General features: G+C 41.3%; 1 protein-coding gene across 1 annotated transcript; it reads left to right on the top strand.

The window, feature by feature from the left end:
- Window positions 1-18,497: 18,497 nt before the first annotated feature.
- On the top strand, window positions 18,498-24,184 carry OXA1L (OXA1L mitochondrial inner membrane insertase). Its single transcript, XM_004421258.3, has 10 exons — window positions 18,498-18,598; window positions 19,009-19,170; window positions 20,094-20,307; window positions 22,148-22,291; window positions 22,546-22,631; window positions 22,814-22,978; window positions 23,172-23,276; window positions 23,386-23,548; window positions 23,634-23,714; window positions 23,799-24,184. The coding sequence occupies exons 1-10, from the start codon at window positions 18,536-18,538 to the stop codon at window positions 23,924-23,926; spliced, it is 1,311 nt and encodes a 436-aa protein (XP_004421315.1). The 5' UTR covers window positions 18,498-18,535; the 3' UTR covers window positions 23,927-24,184.
- The last annotated feature ends 234 nt before the right edge of the window (window positions 24,185-24,418 follow it).

Raw genomic sequence — 24,418 nt, 5'->3', positions numbered from 1 at the left:
AATCATTGTCTTTAACTTTGCTTGAATTCGTGAATTTGCTAATTGCTGTTGCTTCTTTACAGATATAAGCCAAAGTGTCAGATATATCTATTACTTTATAACGTTAGATAAATGTCACTTAACTTTTCTGAGTTTGATTTGAGACCATCAAACTCTTATTCTCTCCAGTTTACTAGACAAAATGTGGAGGAGAGTTGGTCTGTCAAGAAAGTCTAGAAGTTTATTAACAAATGAACAGAGCAATGAAACTGGTTAGATTAGATTAAGATGAGGAAGATCACACAGTGTTACTCTGCCCTCCAGAGGTCATTTTGATTGCAGCCTGGGGCCAGGGGCCTGGTTAGTTAGAAGCTGCCTGACACAGCTAGCCTGACCACAGGGCATCTGGGAAGGCCAAGTTGATTCAAAACCTTTCTGTAGTGTGCGTTCCACTCCAGGATGGGCCTGAAAACCCATCTCGCATTCCCTCTCCAACATGATCCAGCCTTTCTACAGCAAGCTCACGCTCTGGGGCAGGAGCACTGTTGAGAACCATTCTCACTATAAAACTAAGACTAGAGTTGAGTTCCGTCTATGCCAACAGCAGTGGTGATTGTTCATCCTTTCCCACATCTTCTTCCCCGTCTGCTCCTGCTGCTCATCTTTATCCTATTCTCACTAAACAATGCTTAATCCTGCAAATATTAGTCACTTTAAGTCATAAAATAACCCAGCACACTGGGATATCTTGAGACGCCAAGCCCTCGGTGTGCATAAATTCCTGAAGAGTGTTGGGATGTCACTAAGGAACCACGTGAATAAAACAGTAGCCTAAGAGTCAAAATAACAGGGTGGCTCTCCCTCTTCCCTCTTCACTGCTCTTCCTTGCCCCTCCCTTGAAGGCAGCAATGTGGCCACCAAAGAGGCAGCCACAGGGAGGCAGCAAACCAAGGTGGATGCTGGCTAAGGAGATGGCATCAGGTCTGGGACTGAGAAGTTTGCAGGACCAAGAAAAAGGCCAGTCTTGGGGCCGGCCCCATGGTTTAGTGGTTAAGTGCGTGCGCTCCGCTGCTGGTGGCCCAGGTTCAGATCCCGGGCGCGCACCGACGCACCACTTGTCTGGCCATGCTGAGGCCGCGTCCCACATACAGCAACTAGAAGGATGTGCAGCTATGACATACAACTATCTACTGGGGCTTTGGGGGAAAAATAAATAAATAAAATTATAAAAAAAAAAAGAAAAGAAAAAAAGTCCAGTCTTTGTTGTTAGGACATGGGTTACATACAGGGGGACTGAGAAATAAGTAAATGTATTGAGCATGAGAGCTAAGTTTATCAGTGCCTGAGGAGTGATTTACACATATAGAATGGGGAAAGACTAGGGGAAAACCTTGGGTTGGAATTGGGTTGGAATTGGAGGTATTGTTGTGAACTCACACTTGATAGATGAAGGTAGATAGATGATAGGTAGATGGAGAGCTAGATAGATAGATAGATAGATAGATAGATAGATAGATAGATAGATAATCAATGTACACATGTGACACCTGGTTACAATAAACATACTAAGCACCCAGATCTTGGTTTCCAAATACTACTCTGCACTGAAAGGACCCAGGGCTCCTTGGAGAAATGACTGATTCCAGGACTGGGGCGTAAGATGACTTTGGAACATCCTATTGTACAGAAAATAAGGAAGTGCTCAAAGAATGATGGGGATATGTCCAAAGGACACAGGACTCAGCTTGAGGGAGTTCTGGCTGGCCACAACTGGGACAATCTGAGCATCATCATAAAAATAGTAACAGCTCCTAATCCATTGACTAACATAAGAATCCAGGAGTCCATACTGATATGAATAAATGAATGAAAGAATGACTCAATAAGGAAGAAGGGAAAGCTCTTCCTTACAGTAGGATGTCATCTAATAATGTAGAAGGAATGATAAACTTTAAAAATCACCATGTGGCAACAACCATATTGTTGGCTTATTCAGGCAGGAGTCATCAGTGGAGGTAAGATTGGTGAGTAAGGTTTGTTGAGGAACAGGATATTGGAATAGCCTTGGACTATCTCCCCACAAAATACTATTCAATTACAAATAAAAAAATGATGACTACCATGGAGGAATTTGGCAGATATCAACTTAGCCAGTTGATCAAGGTTAACATGACCAGCAATGGAACAGGTTGACATGGAACATCTCCTGATGTGATGCACTGAGAGGAGCACAGCATCATTTTGTGGGACACTCTTGCCAAGAATGCACGGCCTGAGTCTGGACATGAGGAAGCATCAGACAAACCCCAATCTCGAGAGCACAGTCGAGATTGAAATGTGTATGCTCTTTAAAACTGTCAAGGTCATAAAAGACAAGGAAACATTAAGGAACTATTCTAGATTGCAGAAGACTAAAGAAACATGACAACTAAATGCAACATAATACGGCATTGGATTCTAGACCAGAAAGAAAAGAGAAAGAATGGGACAGTTAGAAAAATTTTAATAGGGGTTGTGGATTGAATAATAGTGTTGTACCAAAGTCGATTTTCTGATTTTGGGCGGTTGTATTATGATTATATAGGAAAGTACTCTCATTTGGGGGGAAATACACTATAGTATTTAAGGGATGAGTCATCATGTTTGCACCTTGTCCTCCAATGGTTCAGAAAAAGAATCATCGTATAAGTTAGAGGGAATCTAGATAAAGATAATGTAGAGGTTTTGTGTACTGTGTTTTGCACTTTTCTCAAAGTTTCAAGCTATTTCAAAATAAAATGTTTTTAAATGAGATGCTAGAATGACTGCAATTTAAAAGACTGATAATGCCTAGTGTTGTCAAGGATATGGAAGGACAAGAACACTCATACACTGTTGGTGGAGGTATAAACTGGTACACTACTTTGGAAAACTGTAAGGCAGTATCTACTAAAGCTGACATAAATATACCCCATGACCCAGTAATTCTACTCCTAGTTATACACCCCAAAAGAAATGCCCACATATGTGCACTACATGTACAAGAACAATTGAGCTGCACTGTTTGCAATAGTCAAAAACCAGGAAAAAAATACCTGCACTATTTATCTATTCCTGCAAAACAAATTACCCCAAAAGTTAGCATCTGAATACACAAACATTTATGTCTCACAGATTCTGTGAGTCAGGAATCTAGTGTGGCTTATCTTCACAACTCTCACTCAAGCTCTGTCATGATGTTGCTGTCAGGTTGTCTACCAGGGCTGCCATCATCTCAAGGTTGGACTGGGGCTGAAGAACCTGCTTCCAAGCTCATTCGTGTGGTTGTTGGCAGGCCTTAGTCTCTGACCACGTGGACCCCTCCAGAGGGCTGCCTCGTGACATGGCACTGCTTTCCCCCAGGTAAGCAATCCAAGAGACAGCACCCAAAATGGAAGCCACAGTGCTTGTATAACAAATCTCAGAAGTGAAATTCCATCCCTTTTGCTGTATTCTATTCATAGTCACTAGGTCCAGCTCACACTCAAGGCGAGAAGATTACACAAGGTCACAAATAACAGGGGGCAAAGATCATTGGGGGCCATCTTAGAGACTGCCTACCACCCAATGCAAGTGTCCAACAGTGGTAGAATGAGTAATAAATTATGGTCTATTTAAATATAGTGCAATATTAAAGAAGAAGAAAACAGACGAACTACAGCTACTTGCAACAGCAAGAAATGAATCTTATAGTGTTGAAAAAAATATACACGCAAAAGAGAATCATATGGTGTGATCCTATTTATATAACATTCAAAAACAGGCAAAACTAAACTGTGATAATAGATGTCAGATAATAGTTACCTTTGTGAAGGAAAACTGGGGTAACGACTGGAAGGAGTGCTTCCAGAATGTTGGTAATGTTTTATGTCGTGACCTGGATCATGATTATATAGGGGGTTCATTTCATAAAAATGTATCAAGCTGTACATTTTTGGTGTATGCACTCTTCTGTATGCATACTATACTTCAATAGAAGATGTTATCCAAAAAATAAAATCTCCCCAAAAATTCAGAATTTGGTTTATTTGGTACCTTTTGGTTCTGATATAATTTCAAAGTCACAGTAAAGTTGCAAGAATCGTACAAAGTACTCCTATATACTCATTCCCCAGATTCACCAAGTGTTTACCCATTTTGCCCCATTTCCTTTATCATTCACTCTGTATGTGTATGTGTATACATTTTTTCAAATTTTATTTGAAATTAAGTTGCAAACATCATACTTATTTGCCCCTAAATACTTCAACATATATTTCCTATGAACAAGGAATTCTCCTACATTATCACAGTACAATTATCAAAATAAGGAAATTTAACATCGATACAATACCATTGTCTAATCCAAACTTCATAGTAAAATTTCATCAATTGTTCCAACAATGTCCTTTCTTTTTTTTTTTAAGATTACATGTTACATTTATTTGTCATGTCTCTTTAGTCCCCTTTAATCTGGAAGAGTTCCTTAACCTTTCATATGACCTTGACTTTTTTGAAGACTACAGGTCAGTTATTTGTAGACAATCATTCAATTTGGGTTTGTCTCCTGTGTCCTCAGGATTACATTCAGCTTATGCATTTTTGGCAGGAATGCCATAAAGATGATGTTGTGTCCTTGTCAATGCATCACATCAGAGGTACATGATGCTACTTGGTCCCGTTATTGGTAATATTGAGTTTAATTACTAGATTAAGGCAGTGTCTACCAGATTGCATCACTGTCAAGTTACTATTTTCCCTTTTGTAATCACTAGATAATCTGTTGGGAAATAATTTGAGACTATGTAAATATCATTTTCCTCATCGAACCCCCCACTAATTTTAGCTTCTATCGATGACTCTTGCCTGAAGCTATTGTTAATACAATGATCGCCAAATGGTGATTTTTTTCCTCTTTATTTTTTTTATTGAGGTAACATTGGTTAATAACATTATATAAATTTCATGTGTACATCATTTTATTTCGACTTGTATAAACACTGCATTATGTTTACTATCAAAAGTCTAGTTGCCATCCATCACTGCTCAAATGTGCCCCTTTACCTCTTTCACCCTCCCCTCACCCCCTTCCCCTCTGGTAACCACCAATCTAATCTCTAGATCCATGTCGTTTTTTGTTGTTGTTGTTGTTTTATCTTCTACATATCAGTGAAATCATATGGTATTTGGCTTTCTCCATCTGACTTATTTCATTTAGCATAATACCCTCAAGGTCCATCCATGTTGTTGCAAATGGAAAGATTTCATCTTCTTTTATAGCTGAGTAGTTTTCTGTTGTGTATATATATATACATATATATCCACACCACATCTTTATCCATTCATCCATTGAAACTTAGGTTGTTTCCAAGTCTTGGCTATTGTCAATAATGCTGCAATGCACATAGGGGTACATTTACCTTTTCAAATTAATGGTTTTGTATTCTTTGGATAAATACCCAGAAATGGAATAGCTGGATAATATGGTAGTTCTATTTTTAGTTTTTTGAGGAACCTCCATACTGTTTTCCATAGTGGTTGCATGATTTTACATTCTCACAAACGGTGATTTTCTAATTCCATCATTCCTTTCTTCACTTATCACATTTATTAGTTGGCATTCTGCTGGAAGGAGAAGACTGTTTCTTCTCCCTCTTTTACATATTTATTCATTCATTCATATACATCAGTATGGACTCATGGATTCCTATTTTAATTAATGAGTTTAATGAGTTATTATGTATAACTATCATTATTAATTTTGAGGCTCAAATTATCCCCAATTTGGCTAGTGGAAGATCCAAGATGCATCCTTGCCCTAACTTACTCATTACTAGCCAAGTGACCTTGTACTCTGAAATTCTCTCAAACTAAAGTAAAAATAGACTGTGCATTTCACCTGCACAATGTACTCAAGAACAACGAATGTATAGGAGAAAAGGCAGTACAACATAAAAGAATAAAGAGGGAAAATTACAGAAAGGCTATGAACCTGAAGTAGAGAAATCTCTATAGTTTGTATCTTTAAGTTTTAGCAATAAATGGTTAACTCAAAGTAAACTACAGCAGCAGGGATGAATTTTAAGGCTCTGATAAAATCTGCCATGTTTGAAATCAGGAATGAATAATAGTTAAAGTTCACAGAGAAACAACTTCAGCCTTCTTTTTTCTTTGTTGTGGAGGCTCCTTTTTCCATCAACTCGCAATGCTCAGTTCTCTTTCCATTTGGCCTACAGCTCTGTGGTAAGTGTCAACTAACAACAATAAGAGGTAGAAGTTCACCTATAACTCAGCACAATACAAAAAGAAATTGTTTATAAGACCAGGTTATTTTTTCTTATTGTTATCAATCTCAATAGGATGATGACATTTTTCAAGTACACACTTCTTATTTCTGAACAATTCTTCTCATATAACAATGATCTTTATTTTCTGCATCTTGAATAACAAACATAAAATCTCCAAGAAGCATTCTACTTTTCAAAATCTAGATCATGTTAAATAACTCCTACATTTAAGAAGACAGAGAAGCCTGTCAAACAAGGTGGAGCTTTTTTCTTAGGTAGAGCACTGTGAGTTACACTTAGAGTTGACAGCAAACTCATCTAGAACTCTAAAAGTTTGACAAATAAAATCAACACATACCATTAGGAAATAAAAAGTAAAAAGTCAGAAGAGAGAGCTTGACCATAGCCTAAACAATGAAATTAATATTTCTAAGAGATTAGAAACTGAAAGTTTGAAACCTAGAGAAATAAAAAGAATTGGAAAGGCAAGATTTGTCAGGGTTTAGCTAATTAGCATTGTTCAGAGAAGAGGCTATCTAGGGAGCATTTGTCTCCCTAGATTGGTTACTTTAACCAGCCTCGGACACAATCACATATCTAGACCTTCCAAGCTGAGGAAGCTTTTGACATCATTGGGCAGCAACCTACAAAGCCAATCTGAGCAGCAGTCAGGCTTTGGTGACACCCACTATTTTTTCATGCCCCCTTCAAACTGCAATAGATATGTTGGAAATTAAGCTCAGTATATGTAGTCATCCACACTGTTTTGAAAAGGTTAGAGCAAAAAGATGAGAAGAAAATCATATGTTGTGCTATGAAAACCAAGAAAGGAGAGTTTTAGAAAGAAGGGTAATCAACAGTGTCAAATACCAGAGAGAAGTCTAAGAGAAAGAGGGCTGAAAAAATGCACTGTGCCTTGTGATTAGGGAGCCAGGATTGCCTTTCAGTGAACAGTTTGAACAACAGGAACAGGGGCTGAGAGAACTCCAGGAGGCAAGAGAGCAGAACTAGGAGTGACTGTGCATTGAGAAAATGGAGTTCTGTCCTTAAACATGTAACAATAAAAGGATGAGAAAAATAGGTGAAGAGTTGCATCAAGGTCAAATGAAGGTTTTGGGGGGTTTGGTGGTTTTGTTTTGTTTTTTCCAGCTCAGGGAAGAAAGATCATGTCTGCAGGTAGAGGAGAGAAGAGGAAATTAAAGGAGTTTAAGCTACACAAAAAGGAGATGATTAAGGGAGAAAATCTTTGATTCTAAATGTTATAGCACCCACGGGGAGAAAACAAAGAGGACTGAGAGCACAGGGATAGTTCACACTTAAAAAGAGGAGTTCAGTTGGAATGAGATGGGGGAGAGAGAAAGAAACAGATACAGAATTATTTTGAAATGGATTGAAAGGCTCATCTCACATGGTCTTTTCTTTATTTTGTCAGGAAAGTAGGAGGTAAAAGCTCTTATGAAAGGAGAAGAAGGTACAGGTACCGAGGGGCATCCAGAGGGGACTAAAGGAGAGAAAAGGCTTAGAACAATTGTGAGCAGAAAACTCCACACATAGCGGACATCTGATACCAAGTAGGCACTCAGTGAATGTTTGAATAAATTGATAAAACATGAGAAAAATAATTTTCGAGTAACAGGAAGAGCCCCAGTTCATTAGACAATAAAAATTTCTCATAATTTTTATAACCTTCTGCAGTGCCACTACAGCGTTGGTAGTAGAGCAGCAGAACCAAAAGATAGAAGGAAGGATAAGTCACTGCCTTCGATGTAACCTGGGGGCTTACCCCAAAGGTCTTGGAGGAAAAGGAAGAGCTCCAAGGTACCCAGGCTTTTATTTGTAAGGATAGCCCCAATATTGGGATAGACTTGGAAATGCAGGCTGGGCGAGAAGTTAAGTGTACTCCCCAAAAAATATCTTGGTATGACTTCATTTATCAATGCTTTATCATAAAATCATTATTGTATCTTCAAGTTCGTGATCTTTTTTAAATTTTGCTGCTTTTTTTGTGTGTGTGAGTATACCATGGGACCATTGTCTGTCATCTGCTCTTGGCTCCCCAGACCACTCACCCAGAGAATTCAAGTAGTCTTACAGTTTCCTTCACCACATCAGTGCTGACAATGACAACATATTTTCAGCTCCCATCCCTCCCACAAACTCCAGTGCCATATTTCCAGCTATAGGCAAGATATCTCTACTTGGATAGTCCACTGTCACTGCAAATTCAATGTATCCAATACCAAACCTGACACCTTTCCAAAAACCCATCTCCATTTCTGTAATAGTCAGGGTCCAGTCAAGAGACAGAAAGCACACCAGTTATTTGGACAGAGAGAATTGAATATAAAGAATTGTTAAGTAGGTTAAAGTTGTTAACTATGTAACCAAAAGGTTAAAAAGAGAACTCTAAAGTATCACAGAAGTAGCAACTGCAGAAAGCAGCTCCCACCTCCATGGCTGAGGGAATAAAGGAAAGAGGCTAGGGCTATTAGAACTTTGAAGCTTAGAGAAAGGCCCTTCAGAATTGAAATTCAGCTGTCTGAGGAGGGAGCACCAGGCAACCGGTGCTGGTGTCTCTGAGGGGGTGTGATAGGATTGGTTCTGCAAGTGTCGGAAAAAATTGAAAACTAGATTCAGCAACTGCTTTGAGAAGAACTGCTGGTGTGATGAAGGGCTGCTGGGATGCTGCTCACAGGAAATGCAATTAGATAGGAAGCCCACATGGAACAAACAAGAAGGAGCAAGTCATTTTTCTCTCCTCCAGCCTTCCAGTCTCCCTCTACCGCCCTTTATTGGCAGAGTTGAACAGGGAGCCAGCTGGTGAAGCAGAAATGCAGTTCGTAGAGTACTGGCCCCAGCATCATAAAGCAGTCGGGTTTGGAGCTAAGACAATTACTTAACAACTGACACAGCTTCTGATGGTTCCAGCCAGAAAACAGAAACAGCTCAAAGAATGTCAGAGAAATTTTACCACAAGGAATTGGTACATGGGTAATAGAAGGGCTATGAAGTCGAACAGGGAACAATCCAACAATCCAGAAATTGGCAACAGCAGGCAGCTGCTATCACACCCTAGGCTGGAAAGACAATGGTAGCTGGTGGTGTTACTAGACCCCAGAATCTAAGGGCATCCAGAGGGCACTAGAATTATGCCCAAGTCTGCAATGGAGGGAACTAGGATCGTGGAGAGAAAGGTTGTCTGGCCAAGGAGGAGGAGATGTGGCTGCTAGAAATAATGCAGGAAGCAGAGAAAGGAGGGGGATAATATCCTTGATTCTCTCTCCTCTCTTTCTACACTCTTCAGCCAATGACTTCCATCGACAGACCTACCCAGAAACCAGAACACAAGGAAATGTACTTCCATGTGATAAAAGACCGAGAGAGTAAGAGCAGAGAAGAGTCTGACAGCAACAGAGGCAAATGACCAGTGCACTGATTTATCCAATTGTCCGTGGCACCATCATTGGATTCCCTGCTCAAAATCCCCAAACCTTTATTTTTCTCAACTTCAAGTCCCACATCCAATCAGTGTTTGACCCAACCTGATCTACAGTGTTTTTCCCTTAAAGTGTCTCCAAAATCTCTCCCTTTCCATTACATTGGCCCAGCTTAATTCAGGCCCTCCTCACTGCAGACATGGATTATTGTAATAGTCTCCTCCTAACTGGTCTTGAACCACCAGTTTCTTTCCACTACTCTCTATGTCTATTTCAGGGGTCAGCAAACTATGGTCAATGGGCCATATCTAGCCTGTCACCTATTTTTGTACATAAAGTTTTATTGGAACACTGCCATGCTCGTTTGTTTACATATTGACTGTCACTGCTTTCACACAACAATGACAGAGTTCAGGAGTTGCGACAGAGACCATATGGCCCACAAAGCCTAAAATATTTACTCTCCAGGCCTTTACAGATAAAGTCTGCTGACCCCTAGAATGGAATAGAGTCTGTTCTAGTCTGTTACTAATATTCCTAAATTACTCTTCCTTGTGTCATTTTTCTGCCTTCAAATTATCCTTCATGTCTACGTAATAAAACCCAAGGTCACAGCTTGTCATGTTCAACATTTTCACAAACCTGCTTAAATCAATGATTTAGTGAGCCAGTGACTATAACTTAGCGCAATGCCCGGCATCCAGTAAACAATCAACAATTTAGGTACCATTATTCTTATTTCACCTACTCTCCCATCACTATCCACCATATATTTTTCTACTCTACTCACACTAGCCCTATTTTTTGTTTCTGATATTACCAATAATATACTAATTGTTTTTTTAAATAGTGCTATGAGCTGAATTGTTTCCCCCCCCAAAATTTATATGTTGACATTCTCACCCCCAGTACCTCAGAATGTCACTGTATTTGGAGATAAGGTCTTTAAAGAGGAATTAAGTTAAAATGAGGTCTTTAAGGTGGGCTCTAATCCAACGTGACCAGTGTCCTTATAAGAAGAGGAAATTTGGGGGCTGGCCCGGTGGCGCAAGCGGTTAAGTGCATGCGCTCCACTGCGGCAGCCCGGGGTTCGCAGGTTCGGATCCCGGGCACGCACGGAGTTCGCAGGTTCGGATCCCGGGCACGCACCGACACATCTCTTGTTAAGCCATGCTGTGGCGGCATCCCATATAAAGTAGAGGAAGATGGCCACGGTTGTTAGCTCAGGGTGCATCTTCCTCAAGAAAAAAGGGGAGGATTGGCATCAGATGTTAGCTCAGGGCTAGTCCTCTTCACAAAAAAAAAATGAAGAGGAAATTTGAACACACAGGGAGACACTAGAAACTTGTGCAGACAGAAGGATGACCATGTAAACACACAGCAAGAAGGCAGCCATCTGCAAGGAGAGAGGCCTCAGAAGAAACCAAACCTGCTGACACCTTGATCTTGGACTTCTAGCCTCCAAAATTATGAGAAAATTAATTTCTGTGGCTTAAGCGACCTAGTCTGTGGCATATTGTTATGACAGCCCTAGCAAACTAATACAAATAGTATCTAGGAAAAGAAACCAAATATATAATCATTGCAAGAAATGTTAAAATTATAGAAAAATATAAGGATGGAAATAAAAGTCACTCATAATTCCACCACCTAGAGATTATCATCATAAAATCTTCAACAAAGGAGCCAAAGACATACAATGGAGAAAGGAAAGTCTCTTCAATAAATAAATAAGTCTCCCAATAAATGGTATTGGGAAAACTGGACAGCCAAATGCAAAAGAATGAAAGTAGACCATTATCTTACACCATATACAAAAATTAACTCAAAATGGATTAAAGACTTGAATGTAAGACCTGAAACCATAAAACTCCTGGAAGAAAATATAGGTGGTATGCTCTCTTTTTTTTTTTTTTTTTTGTGAGGAAGACCAGCCCTGAGCTAACATCCAATACCAATCCTCTTCTTTTTTTTGCTGAGGAAGACTGGCCCTGGGCTAACATCCATGCCCATCTTCCCCTACTTTATTTTTTTTTAAAGATTTTTTTTTTTATTTATTTTATTTTTTCCCCCCAAAGCCCCAGTGGATAGTTGTGTGTCGTAGCTGCACATCCTTCTAGTTGCTGTATGTGGGACTCGGCCTCAGGATGAACGGAGAAGTGGTGCCTCGATGCGCACCCGGGATCCGAACCCGGGCCACCAGCATCGCAGCGCGCGCACTTAACCACCAAGCCACAGGGCCGGCCCCTTCCCCTACTTTAAATGGGACGTCACCACAGCATGGCTTGACAAGCAGTGCGTCGTTGCTTGCCCGGGATCCGACCCAGCGAACCCCGGGCTGCCACAGTGGAGCGCGAGCGCGCACATTTAACCACTTGCTCCACTGGGCCAGCCCCAGCGGTACACTCTCTGACATCAGTCTTAGCAGCATCTTTTCAAATACCATGTCTATTCGGGCAAGGGAAACAAAAGAAAAAATAAACAAATGGGACTACATCAGACAAAAGAGCTTCTGCAAGGCTAAGGAAACCAGAAACAAAATGCAAAGACAACCCACCAACTGGGAGAAAATATTTGCAAATCATATATCCAACAAGGGGTTAATTTCCAAAATATATAAAGAACTTATACAACTCAACAAATAAATAAATAAATAAATAAATAAATAACCTGGTCAAAAAATGGGCAGAGGATATGAACAGACATTTTTCCAAAGAAGATATAAAAATGGCTAACAAACACATGAAAAGATGTTCAACATCACTAATAATCAGAGAAATGCAAATCAAAACTACAATGAGATGTCACCTTGCACATGTCAAACTGGCTGCAATTACCAAGACAAAAAATAAGTGTTGGAGAGGATGTGGAGAAAAGGGAACACTCATACACTGCTGGTGGGAATGCAAACTGGTGCAACCACTATGGAAAACAGTATAGCGATTTCTCAAAAAATTAAAAACAGGAATACCATATGACCCAGCTATCCCACTACTGGATATTTATCCAAAGAACTTGAAATCAACAATCCAAAGAGATTTATGCACCCCTATGTTCACTGCAGCATTATTCACAATAGCCAAGATGTGGAAGCAACCCATGTGCCCCTCTACAGATGAATGGATAAAGAAGATATGGTATATATATACAATGGAATACTACTCAGCCATTTAAAAAAAGACAAAATCATCCCATTTGCAACAACATGGATCGACCTTGAGAGTATGATCTTAAGCAGAACAAGCCAGACAGAGAAAGACAAATACTGTGTGATTTCACTCATAAGTAGAAGATAAACAAACACATAGATAAAGAGAACAGATTAGTGGTCACCAGAGGGGAAGGAGGTTGGGGGTGGGCGAAAGCGGTAAAGGGACACATATGTATGGTGACAGATAAAAATCAGACTTCTGGTGGGGAGCACAATGCAGTCTGTACAGATATTGATAAATAATAATGTACACCCAAAATTACACAACGTTAGAAACCATTATGATTTCAATAAAATAATTGAAAAAACAACACACAAACAACAACAAAAAATTATGGAAAAATATAAAGATGGAAATGAAAATCACTCATAATTCTATCACCAGAGATTATCATCATAAAATGTTTGGTGTATTTCCTTCCAGGTTTCTTCCTAAGATATGCATATTTTTTTCATTTTCACAAAATTAACATCTTTATAGTTTTGTATCCTGCTTCTTTTATGTAATTATGAACATTTTTACTAAATCATGAACATTTTGCCACTTTGCTATAATCAAAAATATGTTTTGAGATGGATGCATATTATTCCATTGAACAAATGCAGCCTAAATCATTTTTATTTCTCTATGGCTTAAAATGTAGATTGTTTCCATTTTTAGTCACTTTAAATAACACTGTAATGATCATCTTTGAACATAGTTATTTTCTTAAAAGAAACTCAAACAAAATACAGATTGTTTCCAATTTTTACCATCTGAAGTAACACTATGATGATGATCTATGAATATAACTCTGATTAATTTCTTAGTATAAAGTCTTTGTAACAGAATTACAGGCTTAAACTCTGTTACCGACCAGTCTTCATAGTCTCCTCCACACTCATTGCTGCTTCCATGCCTGTTGTCTTGCTCCCTCTGCCTGGAAGCACCAATCAAAATCTCATCCACTCTCCTCTTTCATGAATTTCCCCTGACAACTGTGTCTGGCTACTGTCGGTCAGCATAGTGTTTTTGAGATTCACCCATGTCGTTGTGTGTATCAGTAGCCCATTTCTTTTCATTGCTGAGTAGTACTCCAGTGTATGAATATACTAGAATTTATCTATTCACACACTGCTGAATATTTGAGTTGTTCCCAGTTTGGTGCTATTATGAATAAAGCTGATGTAAACATTCACGTACGAGTCTTTTTGTTAACATATATTTTCATTTCTCTTGAGTAAACACCTAGAAGCAGAACTGCTTAATCATACAGTAAGTGTACATTTAATTTTATAGGAATCTGCCAACTGATTGTACCATTCTGCATTCCTACCAGCAATTTGTGAAAGTTCTAATTGGTTCACATACTCACCAATACTTGGTATTGTCAATCGATTAATTTCAGCAATTTTAGTAGACGTAGTGGTATTTCATTGTGGTTTTATTTTGCATTTCCTTGATGACTAATGATTTTGAGCATCTCTTCATGTGATTTTTGGCTATTCCTTCTGGTATCTTCTTTTGTGAAATTTCTGTTCAAAACATTTGCCCCTTCTCATTGGGTTGTTTTACTTTTGATTATTGATTGTAAGAAGAGTCATTTATGTATTCTAGAGAAAAATCCTTTGTCAGATATATATATTGTGATTATTTTTCTCCCAGTCTATACTTGCCTTTTAATTTTTCTGATAGTGTCTTTCAAAGAGCAGAAGGTTTTTGATTTTGATGAAGTCCTATTTATCAAATTTTTCTTTTATGACTAGTGTTTTTTGTGTTCTGTCTAGGAAGTCTTTGCCTATGCCCAAAGTCTTCTTTTAGGCTTTCTTCCAGAAAAATTATACTTTTAGCTTCTAAGTTTAGAACTATGATCCATTCTAAGTTAATTTTTGTATATAGTACAAGCTAAGGGTTAGGGTTCAAATTTTTCTATAGGGATATCCAGTTATTCCAGCATCATTTGTTGAAAGATCTTCCTTTTCCCTTTGAATTCCCTCGGCACTTTTATTGAAATAAATTCATCATCTATGTGCGAATTTACTTCTGGACATTATTCTGTTCCTTTGATCTAAACATCTATTCTTATACCAGTACCACACTATCTTGATTATCATTGCTTTATAGTAAGTCTTTTTTTTCCCCCCCAAAGCCCCAGTAGATAGTTGTACGTCATAGCTGCACATCCTTCTAGTTGCTGTATGTGGGACACGGCCTCAGCATGGCCAGAGAAGCGGTGTGTCCGTGCGCGCCCGAGATCCGAACCTGGGCCGCCAGCAGCGGAGCACGCACACTTAACCGCTAAGCCACGGAGCTGGCCCTATAGTAAGTCTTAAAATCAGGTACTGTAAGTCCTCCAACTTTGTTCTCCTTTTTCAAAAAGTGTTTTGTCTATTCTAGGTCTCTTACATTTTTTTATATAAATGTATTAATTACTTGTCAACTTCTACAAAAATGCTAGGTTGGGCCGGCCCCGTGGCTTAGCCGTTCAGTGTACGTGCTCCACTACTGGCGGCCCAGGTTCGGATCCCAGGCACGCACCAACGCACTGCTTCTCTGGCCATGCTGAGGCCACATCCCACATACAGCAACTAGAAGGATGTGCAACTATGAAGTACAACTATCTACTGGGGCTTTGGGGGAAAAAAAAAAGGAGGATGATTGGCAATAGATGTTAGCTCAGAGCCGGTCTTCCTCAGCAAAACGAGGAGGATTAGCACGGATGTTAGCTCAGGGATGATCTTCTTCACAAAAAAATAAAAAATTTAAAAAGAGAGAAAAACTACAAAAATGCTAGGATTTTTATTGAGATTGCTATAAATCAGTTTGAGAAGATCTGAACAATATTGAGTCTTACCATCCATGAACATGGTATATCTCTCCATTTAATTAAGCCTTTAAAATTTTCTCTCAGCAATGTTTCGTAGCTTTCAGTGTACAAGTCTCACACAAATTCTGCTAAATTTTTTTTTTATAATTTTATTGATTTTCCCCCCCAAAGCCCCAGTAGATAGTTGTATGTCATAGCTGCACATCCTTCTAGTTGCTGTATGTGGGACTTGGCCTCAGCGTGGCCAGAGAAGCGGTGCGTCACTGCACACCTAGGATCTGAACCTGGGCCGCCAGCAGTGGAGTGCGAGCACTTAACTGCTAAGCCATGGGGCCGGCCCAAATTTTGCTAAATTTAACCCCTAAATATTTCTTGTTATTGATGCTCTTGTAAGGGTGTTTTTTTTTTTCCTTCATTTTCCTATTGTTCATCATTAGTGTACAGAAATTCATTGATTTTTGCATATGGACCTTGTATCCTGCAACCTTGCTAAATTTACATACTAGTTCTAGTAGAATTTTTTCATATATTCCTCAGAACTTTCTTTTTTTTTCCAGCTTTATTGCAATATAATTGACATATAACATTGTGTATATATAAGGTGTACAACATGATAATTTGATATACGTATAAATTGCAAAATAATTAACACAATAAAGTTAGTTAACACCATCACCTCACATAGTTACAATGTGTGTGTGTATTTGTTCAGAAAGTTTCTTTCCAGTTTTATTGACATACAGCACTTCATACGTTTAAGGTGTTCAGCATAATGACTTGACTTACATATATTGTGAAATGATTACCACAATAGGTTTAGTTAACATTCATCATCTCATTTAGATACAAAAAAAAGAAAATGTTTTTTTCCTTGATGAGAACTCTTAGGATTTCCTCCCTTAACAATTTTCAAATATACCATACAGCAGTGTTAACTATAGTCATCATGTTGTATATTACATCCCCAGGACTTACTTAACTTATAACTAGAAGTTTGTACCCTTTGACCACCTTCATCCAGTTCCCCCACCCCTGACCCCTGCCTCTGGTAACCACAAATCTGATCTCTTTTTCTGAGTTTGGTTTTGTTTTTTTTTTTAGAGTCCACATATAAGTGATATCATACAGTATTTATCTTTCTCTCTCTGACTTATTTCACTTAGCATAATGCACTCAAGGTCCATCCGTGTTGTCACAAATGGCAGGATTTCCATCTTTTTTATGGCTGAATAGTGTTCCATTGTGTATGTAGATAGATAGGTAGATAGACAGATAGATAGATAGACAGACAGACAGATAGATTATTGATTGTAAGAAGAGTCATTTCCATATTCTATATACATATATATACCACATTTTCTTTATCCATTCGTCTGTAGATGGACACTTAGGTTGTTTCCATGTCTTGGCTACTGTAGATAATGCTGCTACGGGCATGGAGGGTGCAGATATCTTGTCAACAGTGTTTTCATTTCCTTCAGAAATATTCTCAGACGTGGAATTGCTGGATCATTGGGTATTTCTATTTTTAATTTTTTGAGAAACCTCCATACTGTTTTCCATAGAGGCTATAGAAGGCTGTACAAGGGTGCTTATACTGGGAGATATGGCTCATTTGGGGCCACCAAAGTAACAGTCTGCCATAGGATAGTGTTTTCTTCCTTCCAAGTGTCCAGTAGCTGTATATTGTATATACAGTTCTAACTGTATCGATTATTTTAAAGTAACCAAAACCTTGTTTACAGTAGTATCCAACATATGTGATTGATAGGTCATACCCCTAATTATTACTAAATCTGTATTATATTTCTTTGCCTCCTATTTTTACCATTTCTATCAGGTACATTCATAACCATCCCAAAATAGCAGTGATTAAAATCATTTCAGGCTATTGTATCTTTCCCAAGCTATACTTTGTTATTCAAAAAGCACTCTGTAGTTTGAGAGACTTTGTAGAGGTTCAAATATACTCAACCCTCACCTTTCTGAGCAGTAATTTTTTCTTTGGAGAAGGGGACTTCACCTCATCTATCTTGAGGAATGCTTTCAGCTTCAAGAAACAAAACACCCAAGCAAGAGACTTCAAGTCTAGACAATAAAGCCCTTTAATTACCTTACACAACAAAGTCTAGAGATAGGTGGTTCCAAGCTTGGTGCAGCAGTTCAGTGACATCATCAAGTATTCAGGGTTTTTCTATCTTTCCATACAACCATCTTCAGCATGTTAGTTTTTCGTCTTTAGACACGTCCCCTCATGGTCACAAGATGCTCCTCACACAACCCCACTTAAGTAAGGGAAAAGGGAAAGGTGGAGTCTCCTCTTTAACACCTGTCTTTTTATTTGGGAGGAAAATTTTTCCTAGAAGCTGCCTCTCCTCAATGTCAGACTCTAGGCTACCCTCAAATTTCACCGGATCTGCGATTACACTGTTATCTAGCAATAAGAATCGAATATCACCGGGCAGGAAAAACCCACGCCAAGCACAGCCAAGACTGTCCGGAGCCTACTTTTTCACTCCACAAATCAGGGAAGAATTGCGCCTTTAGAAGACGGAGGAACACGCCTCAGGTTTATGCAGTCACTAAATACCGCCGGTTACTTGGCCCCTAACTTCCGTCTCCTGAAAACACTCCCTGCGCGATCTGGTTAATGTGGGTCTTCTTACCCACTTCAAATATGGCTGCCAAGCTCCAGTCTCCTTTACCACCTGATCTTGGAGACAGCTCCGGCTTCATGCCCATTTCCAAAAGGGCCTCCTCCCGCGGGACTGCAGTTATGAGTGCGCAGGCGCGAACGCAAGTCCTCTTCTCGGCAAGATGGCGGTGGTATTGATGTGCGGACGCCGGGAGCTTCTGCGCCTTCTACGGCCCCAGCGTCAGGTAAGAATGCTGAGCGCCGGGGTGCTGCCCTGCCCCTGTGACGTGAGCCAGGGACAACTCCAGCTGGGGGCATGAGCAGACGCTAACCTGTTCACTGGCATCTGCGTCTCGTGACCTCGGGTCGCCTGAGGACGCAGGAGAGTTACGTCCCCGACCCCGCGGGCTCAGCGGCCCCGTGCAGTTGTGTCTTCTCGGAAACAAGTGTCACCCCTGCCAAGGAAACCTCAGCCTCGATCTCTGGGCCCCGGGGTGGGTCTGCGGTGGCTGAGGTCCAGGACTCGCCGGTTGCATGCCTTCGGGCCACCGCGGAGAATAGCCGTGTTCTCTGCGGTAGCGGGCCGCCTGCTTCTTGCGGGGTGAGCATAATGAGCTACTTCTGCTCCCGATAAAACGGTCCACCCTCCTTTTAGTTCCACCGCGTCGCAGGACCCTCGGAGTGGCCCCGGAAACCGCTGACCGCGGGGCTCCTCTTCCCAGCCGGCGGGTGCTGCGGGCGGCCGCCCTATGTCGTGCTCGCGGCCTCTGGCCCCCGTGGCCTCAGTACCTCTGCCATCTCGTTCGCAGAAGCCCAGGTAAGATGCGTTTGGTCCCTGCGGCGTTAGGAGTGGTGCTTCTTGGTTGATTTGTTTTTATTTTGTCTTGACTGGAGGGAAGGGGAATGTGGAGCTGAGTTCTTGTCCACACAACACACAGCTCCCCAGAATGGTAGCATCTCTGCTTGGGATAGATTTTCACATCAGTTGGGGAAATGATTGAGAGTACAGCAGGAGAGATTTACCTTATACACAAGGCATTGTTTGCAGTGGCCGGCAAGCCACTGATGGTGATAGGAAGTGATTTCGGGTGTGTGTGTTAGAAAAATTATAACTTGCATATCATATACATGATTTCATGGATGTTAATATTTATGAGGATGAGACCAAGTAGATATTTAGGTCTTAAAAACTAAGTTGTTTTAAAGAAACATTTTAGGGCCGGCCCTGTGGCTTGGTGGTTAAGTGCGCGCACTGCAATGCTGGCGGCCCGGGTTCGGATCCCGGGTGTGCATCGAGGCACCACTTCTCCGTCCATCCTGAGGCCGAGTCCCACATACAGCAACTAGAAGGATGTGCAGCTATGACATACAACTATCTACTGGGGCTTTGGGGGGAAAAAAAAAAAAAAATAAAGAAACATTTTAAGTATAATAGTTTCAGTACATGCAGAATCGTGCCGGGGATTCTCAACTGACTGAAGTTTAGAAAACACTGATACAAGAAATAACTTCCCAACATAAAGGGAAGTCAGGAAATCTTACTCTAAGTAACTTATTTTCCTGCATGGAGGGGAAAATAAAATGTCGTCTTGAAGCTTTGAATTCTGTGGACACTGTAGGTTAACCTGGGAGAAGAAGTAGGGAGTCAAGAGAACAACCCAATTTGGGTTATCATAAGGGGACCCTTGATTTCTGTATGTCCCCCCTACTGAATATTACATATGGCTTCCTTTTGCACAGGTTCAAGTCCCTCCCGTCATTCCTGCAACTCCCCCACCCACAGCAGTAACTGAGGTGGCTTCTGGAGAGACTGCAGATGTAGTTCAAGCTGCTGCAGAACAGAGCTTCGCTGAACTGGGGCTGGGGTCATACACCCCTGTGGGACTGATCCAGAACTTACTGGAATTTATGCATGTTAACCTTGGCTTACCTTGGTGGGGGGCCATTGCTGCATGTAAGGGGAATACCTCCTGGACAAGGGTAGAGGAAATGGGGACTTAGGGATAGAACTTTAAAGACAGCAGTTCCGTGAGTGGATCAAGGAAATAGTTGCAGAAGTTTAGGGGTCAGAAAAGTAGATGATTCAAATGAGGGATAGAGGCTCATGATACTTAGATGTACGCTACTTATATTTCCTAAAGAGCATTATAAAACCACTAGGTCATCTGGGATTCAAGATGTATAGATACTTGACTGTGAGCATAGGGTTCGAGTTAGGGGACCTCGTTAACAGTGATGAGGCTGCCCTGGTCTATGAGAGTAGAAGGTCAGGTCAGGCACTTAAACCCCAAAATGGAGAAGACACTCACATTGCTCCTGTTGTAAGCTAACACTGTGTTTAAATTCTGTTTCGTACTACACCTTGCCCCAGTGATCATCCTTTCTCTCCCCTGTGTCTTCAACTTCTCCCCCTTTAACGCCCTACCCTGAACATATAAACGTGCTCAAGCATACCCTTTGTTGCTCAGTGGAAAATTCCTTTCCCTCATTCTTTGTTCACCTTTAACTACTATCCTGTGTCTCTCCTTCCTTTCATAGCTGTTATTTAAGAGTATTCTGCATCCAGTGGACTTCTTTCTTTTTACTCTTTGACCCTCAGCAATCTGACGTGTACTAATGCCACCTCATTCTAACTGCCAGTGACATCATTGCTAAATCCATTTTTCTTTTTACACTTGACCTTTCTGCATTAGACACTTTAGACCCTGAAATCTATCCCTTGGCTTTTTTGTTGTTTTTTTTTTAATAATTTTTTTATTTATTTTTCCCCCAAAGCCCCAGTAGATAGCTGTATGTCATAGTTGCACATCCTTCTAGTTGCTGTATGTGGGACGTGGCCTCAGCATGGCCGGAGAAGCGGTGCGTCGGTGCACGCCCGGGATCCAAACTCGGGCCACCAGCAGCAGAGCGCGTGCACTTAACCGCTAAGCCACGGGGCGCTAAGCCACGGGGCCAGCCCGATCCCTTGGCTTTTTGACAGTCTTTCTTGATTTTCTTCCTGTCTGTCTGACCACACCTTCCAATCTCCATTGCCCAGTACTCTAGCTATCCCTTTAGTGCTGGTATTCTGGGTTCTATCCTTAGGTTCCTTCTCTTTCCACTCCACATCATCCATCATACTGTTGATAAAGCCTAAACCTATATCTCCCCCCGGTCTCTTCTCAGCCCAGACCCACTTGTTTGTCTACAGATACCATAAACTAAATATTTGTTGGAATGATCAGGAAATATGAAGTCTAAGAAAAGAAATAGGGAGGAACTAAAGCATTAGGCCACCAGATTACCTCCTACTCCAGGGATTTCTGACAGTGGCTTTCAAACCTCATTCTCGGAGCCCCAGAGTTCTGTAAAGAGGCCTCTGACAAAGGAAAGGCCAGAGCTTGAACAACCTATAGCCAGACTACCCCCTTACCAGGGCAGCTTGACTGGCTCTGTTATGTATATTGGGGCTACACTTAGAGTTGGGGGGAAAATTATTCCATTGATAATAGAAGAGTTGGGAAACCGTTAATTAGAAAAGCGTTTTCTGTCACCTTTTTGTTCAAGGAAAGAAACAGGATTCCTGGTTATTTGCTTAGAGAAGTTAATGCCAGCCTTCAGTGATGTCAAAGCAGAGGACTGACCCTTGAAGGAATTAAGTCATACCCCTGCCCTTTGTTTTGGGCCCCTTGGGCATGAGTCACAGTCTGGAATAGACTGGAATAAGAGAGACCCTTTCAGTGAGGACCTAGAAACCCTCAACCTAGCTGCAAAACTGTTTTCATTTCACTCCAGTCCTAGTATGTGTTTTCCAGGTACAGTCCTTGCCCGCTGCCTGGTGTTTCCTCTCATCGTGAAGGGCCAACGAGAGGCAGCCAAGATCCACAACCACTTGCCAGAGATCCAGAAGTTTTCCACTCGAATCAGGGAGGCCAAGTTGGCAGGAGACCATGCTGAGTGTGAGTCAGTTGCAGAGTGAGCGTGGGAGAGGACCACATTTGCACTTTTCCTGACATTCTGCTGAGGGAAGGGAACAACCTAAATCAGGAGTTGCTGCAGTTGGGCAAGTTCTAAAGATTTAACTGCTCCTTGGGCCAAATGTTTCCAGTGACTGGCCAGGGTCAGTTAGAAATTTCATGGGCCAGGCGATGAGGATAGTCACCTCCACTGACACAACTGTTAGCCTAACCATTAACTTCTCCTCACTTCACAGTTTACAGGGCCTCCTCGGAGATGACCCTTTACCAGAAAAAGCATGATGTTAAACTCTTTAGACCTCTCATTCTACCTCTGACTCAGGTGAGCAAAAACATTTCCCATTCATTTCGTCCTGAACCAATCAGATTACCTCCTCTGTGTTTCCCATGCCCTAGACCCCCCAAAAAGCAGGTGGTGGTGATGGTATAATGGTTTTAAATAATGGAGTAATGAAAATGTGCCCTCTGCTAAAGGGTCCTGACACTGTTGATCCTGTGTAATAGGCCCCAATCTTCATCTCCTTCTTCATCGCCTTGAGAGAAATGGCCAACCTTCCTGTGCCCAGCCTGCAGACAGGTGGCCTCTTCTGGTTCCAAGATCTCACACTATCTGACCCCACCTACATGCTACCACTGGTAGTCACTGCTACAATGTGGGGTGTGCTTGAGGTAAGCCCGGGTTGGCTAAGTGCCAGGCCTGCAAAGTGGGGAGTGGGGGTAAAGTAGTTGTGCAGAATGGTCATTCTTCACTCCCTGGAGAAATAGAGTTGATGGGTAAGAAATTTGAGGCAGATTCACTACAATTGACATGCATTTGCTATTATTCCTCTGCCTTTTTTTTTTTTTTTTTTTTTTTTGGCAGTTAGGTGCTGAGACTGGTATGCAAAGTTCTGATGTTCAGTGGATGAGAAATCTTATCAGATTGATGCCCCTGGCAGTCCTGCCCATAACTATCCATTTCCCCTCGGTAGGTAATGGCTTAGGGGCTGGCTCCAAGTCCTTCCACTGGCATAGCCATCTCCCAGCAAGCTGCCCAGGGAGGCGGCTTCTGAGTTCCTTCTCTTCCTTCCTTCCAGGCGGTGTTCATGTATTGGCTCTCGTCCAATATGTTTTCCCTGGGCCAGGTGGCTTGCCTCCGGATTCCAGCCGTACGCACTGTGCTTAAAATCCCCCAGCGTGTTGTACACGACTCCAACAAATTACTTCCACGGGAAGGCTTCTTCAAGAGCTTCAAAAGCGGTAAAGGCCTGTCCTCTGCGTAACAGGACCAGGGGAAAGTGGTCTAAAAATGAGTACAGGACTGACTGTCTTACTGTTTACACAGGCTGGAAGAATGCTGAGATGGCACATCAGCTACGAGAGCGTGAACGACGCATGCAGAATCACTTGGAGCTAGCAGCCAGGGGTAAATAACCCTCTCAGTCTAAATCTGTCATTTGTTTCCTCCTTTCCTTGATTCATCTATATTTGTTTTCTCCTCTTCCCCCAGGTCCCTTACGACAGACCTTTACCCACAATCCTCTGCTACAGCCTGGAAAGAATCACCCTCCCAACACCCCTGACAGCAGCAGCACCAAACCAAAGTCAAAGCAGCCCTGGCGCGACACACTTGGCTGAATTCTCTTCCCTGCTCTTACTGGCAGGAACTCTGTCTCTTCAAAGACTCAGCCTCAGAACAAGATTTGACGCTGGGTCCTTGCCCCAGACCTAGCAACTGTAGGACATGAAAATGTTTGTTTTCAAAGTGGATTCCACTACAGACTTTTACATCTAAGTGTAAGACGGCACTGGGGAGCCAAGTGATCTTCCCATCCAGAGTTAGTAAACTTCTGTACTACATGCTGCTTTCTGATACTTATTAAACAGGGAAATGGATTGTGTGCTTCAGAAAAATGAGGAATAGATTGGGTGGTGATTGCTCTTGCTGGACCATGCTCTTAGGAAATGTCTTGGTGTTGTATCCAGTGGCATTAAGAGCTTAGGCCCCACCCCATAGATATGTTCTATCCATATTTGCAGTGTAGTCACAGAGGTATGCCTGATGAGTTCAGACTGTAGCTAAATAGAGTAACCACATTTATTTACCCCAAGATTACCTATAAAGTATCC

The sequence above is a fragment of the Ceratotherium simum genome, chromosome 3, assembly GCF_057802395.1.
Source record: "Ceratotherium simum simum isolate JZ-2026a chromosome 3, ASM5780239v1, whole genome shotgun sequence".
Lineage (NCBI taxonomy): Eukaryota > Metazoa > Chordata > Mammalia > Perissodactyla > Rhinocerotidae > Ceratotherium > Ceratotherium simum.
Note: the sequence above shows the minus strand (reverse complement) of the source record. Positions and strands in the feature narration are given on the sequence as shown.

Coding starts and splice junctions, on each gene's coding strand:
- OXA1L (XM_004421258.3), top strand. CDS start 18,536: ATGGCGGTGGTATTGATGTGCGGACGCCGGGAGCTTCTGCGCCTTCTA. Junction 22,292..22,545: donor GGCAGGAGACCATGCTGAGT/GTGAGTCAGTTG, acceptor CTCACTTCACAG/TTTACAGGGCCTCCTCGGAG. Junction 23,277..23,385: donor TAACTATCCATTTCCCCTCG/GTAGGTAATGGC, acceptor CCTTCCTTCCAG/GCGGTGTTCATGTATTGGCT.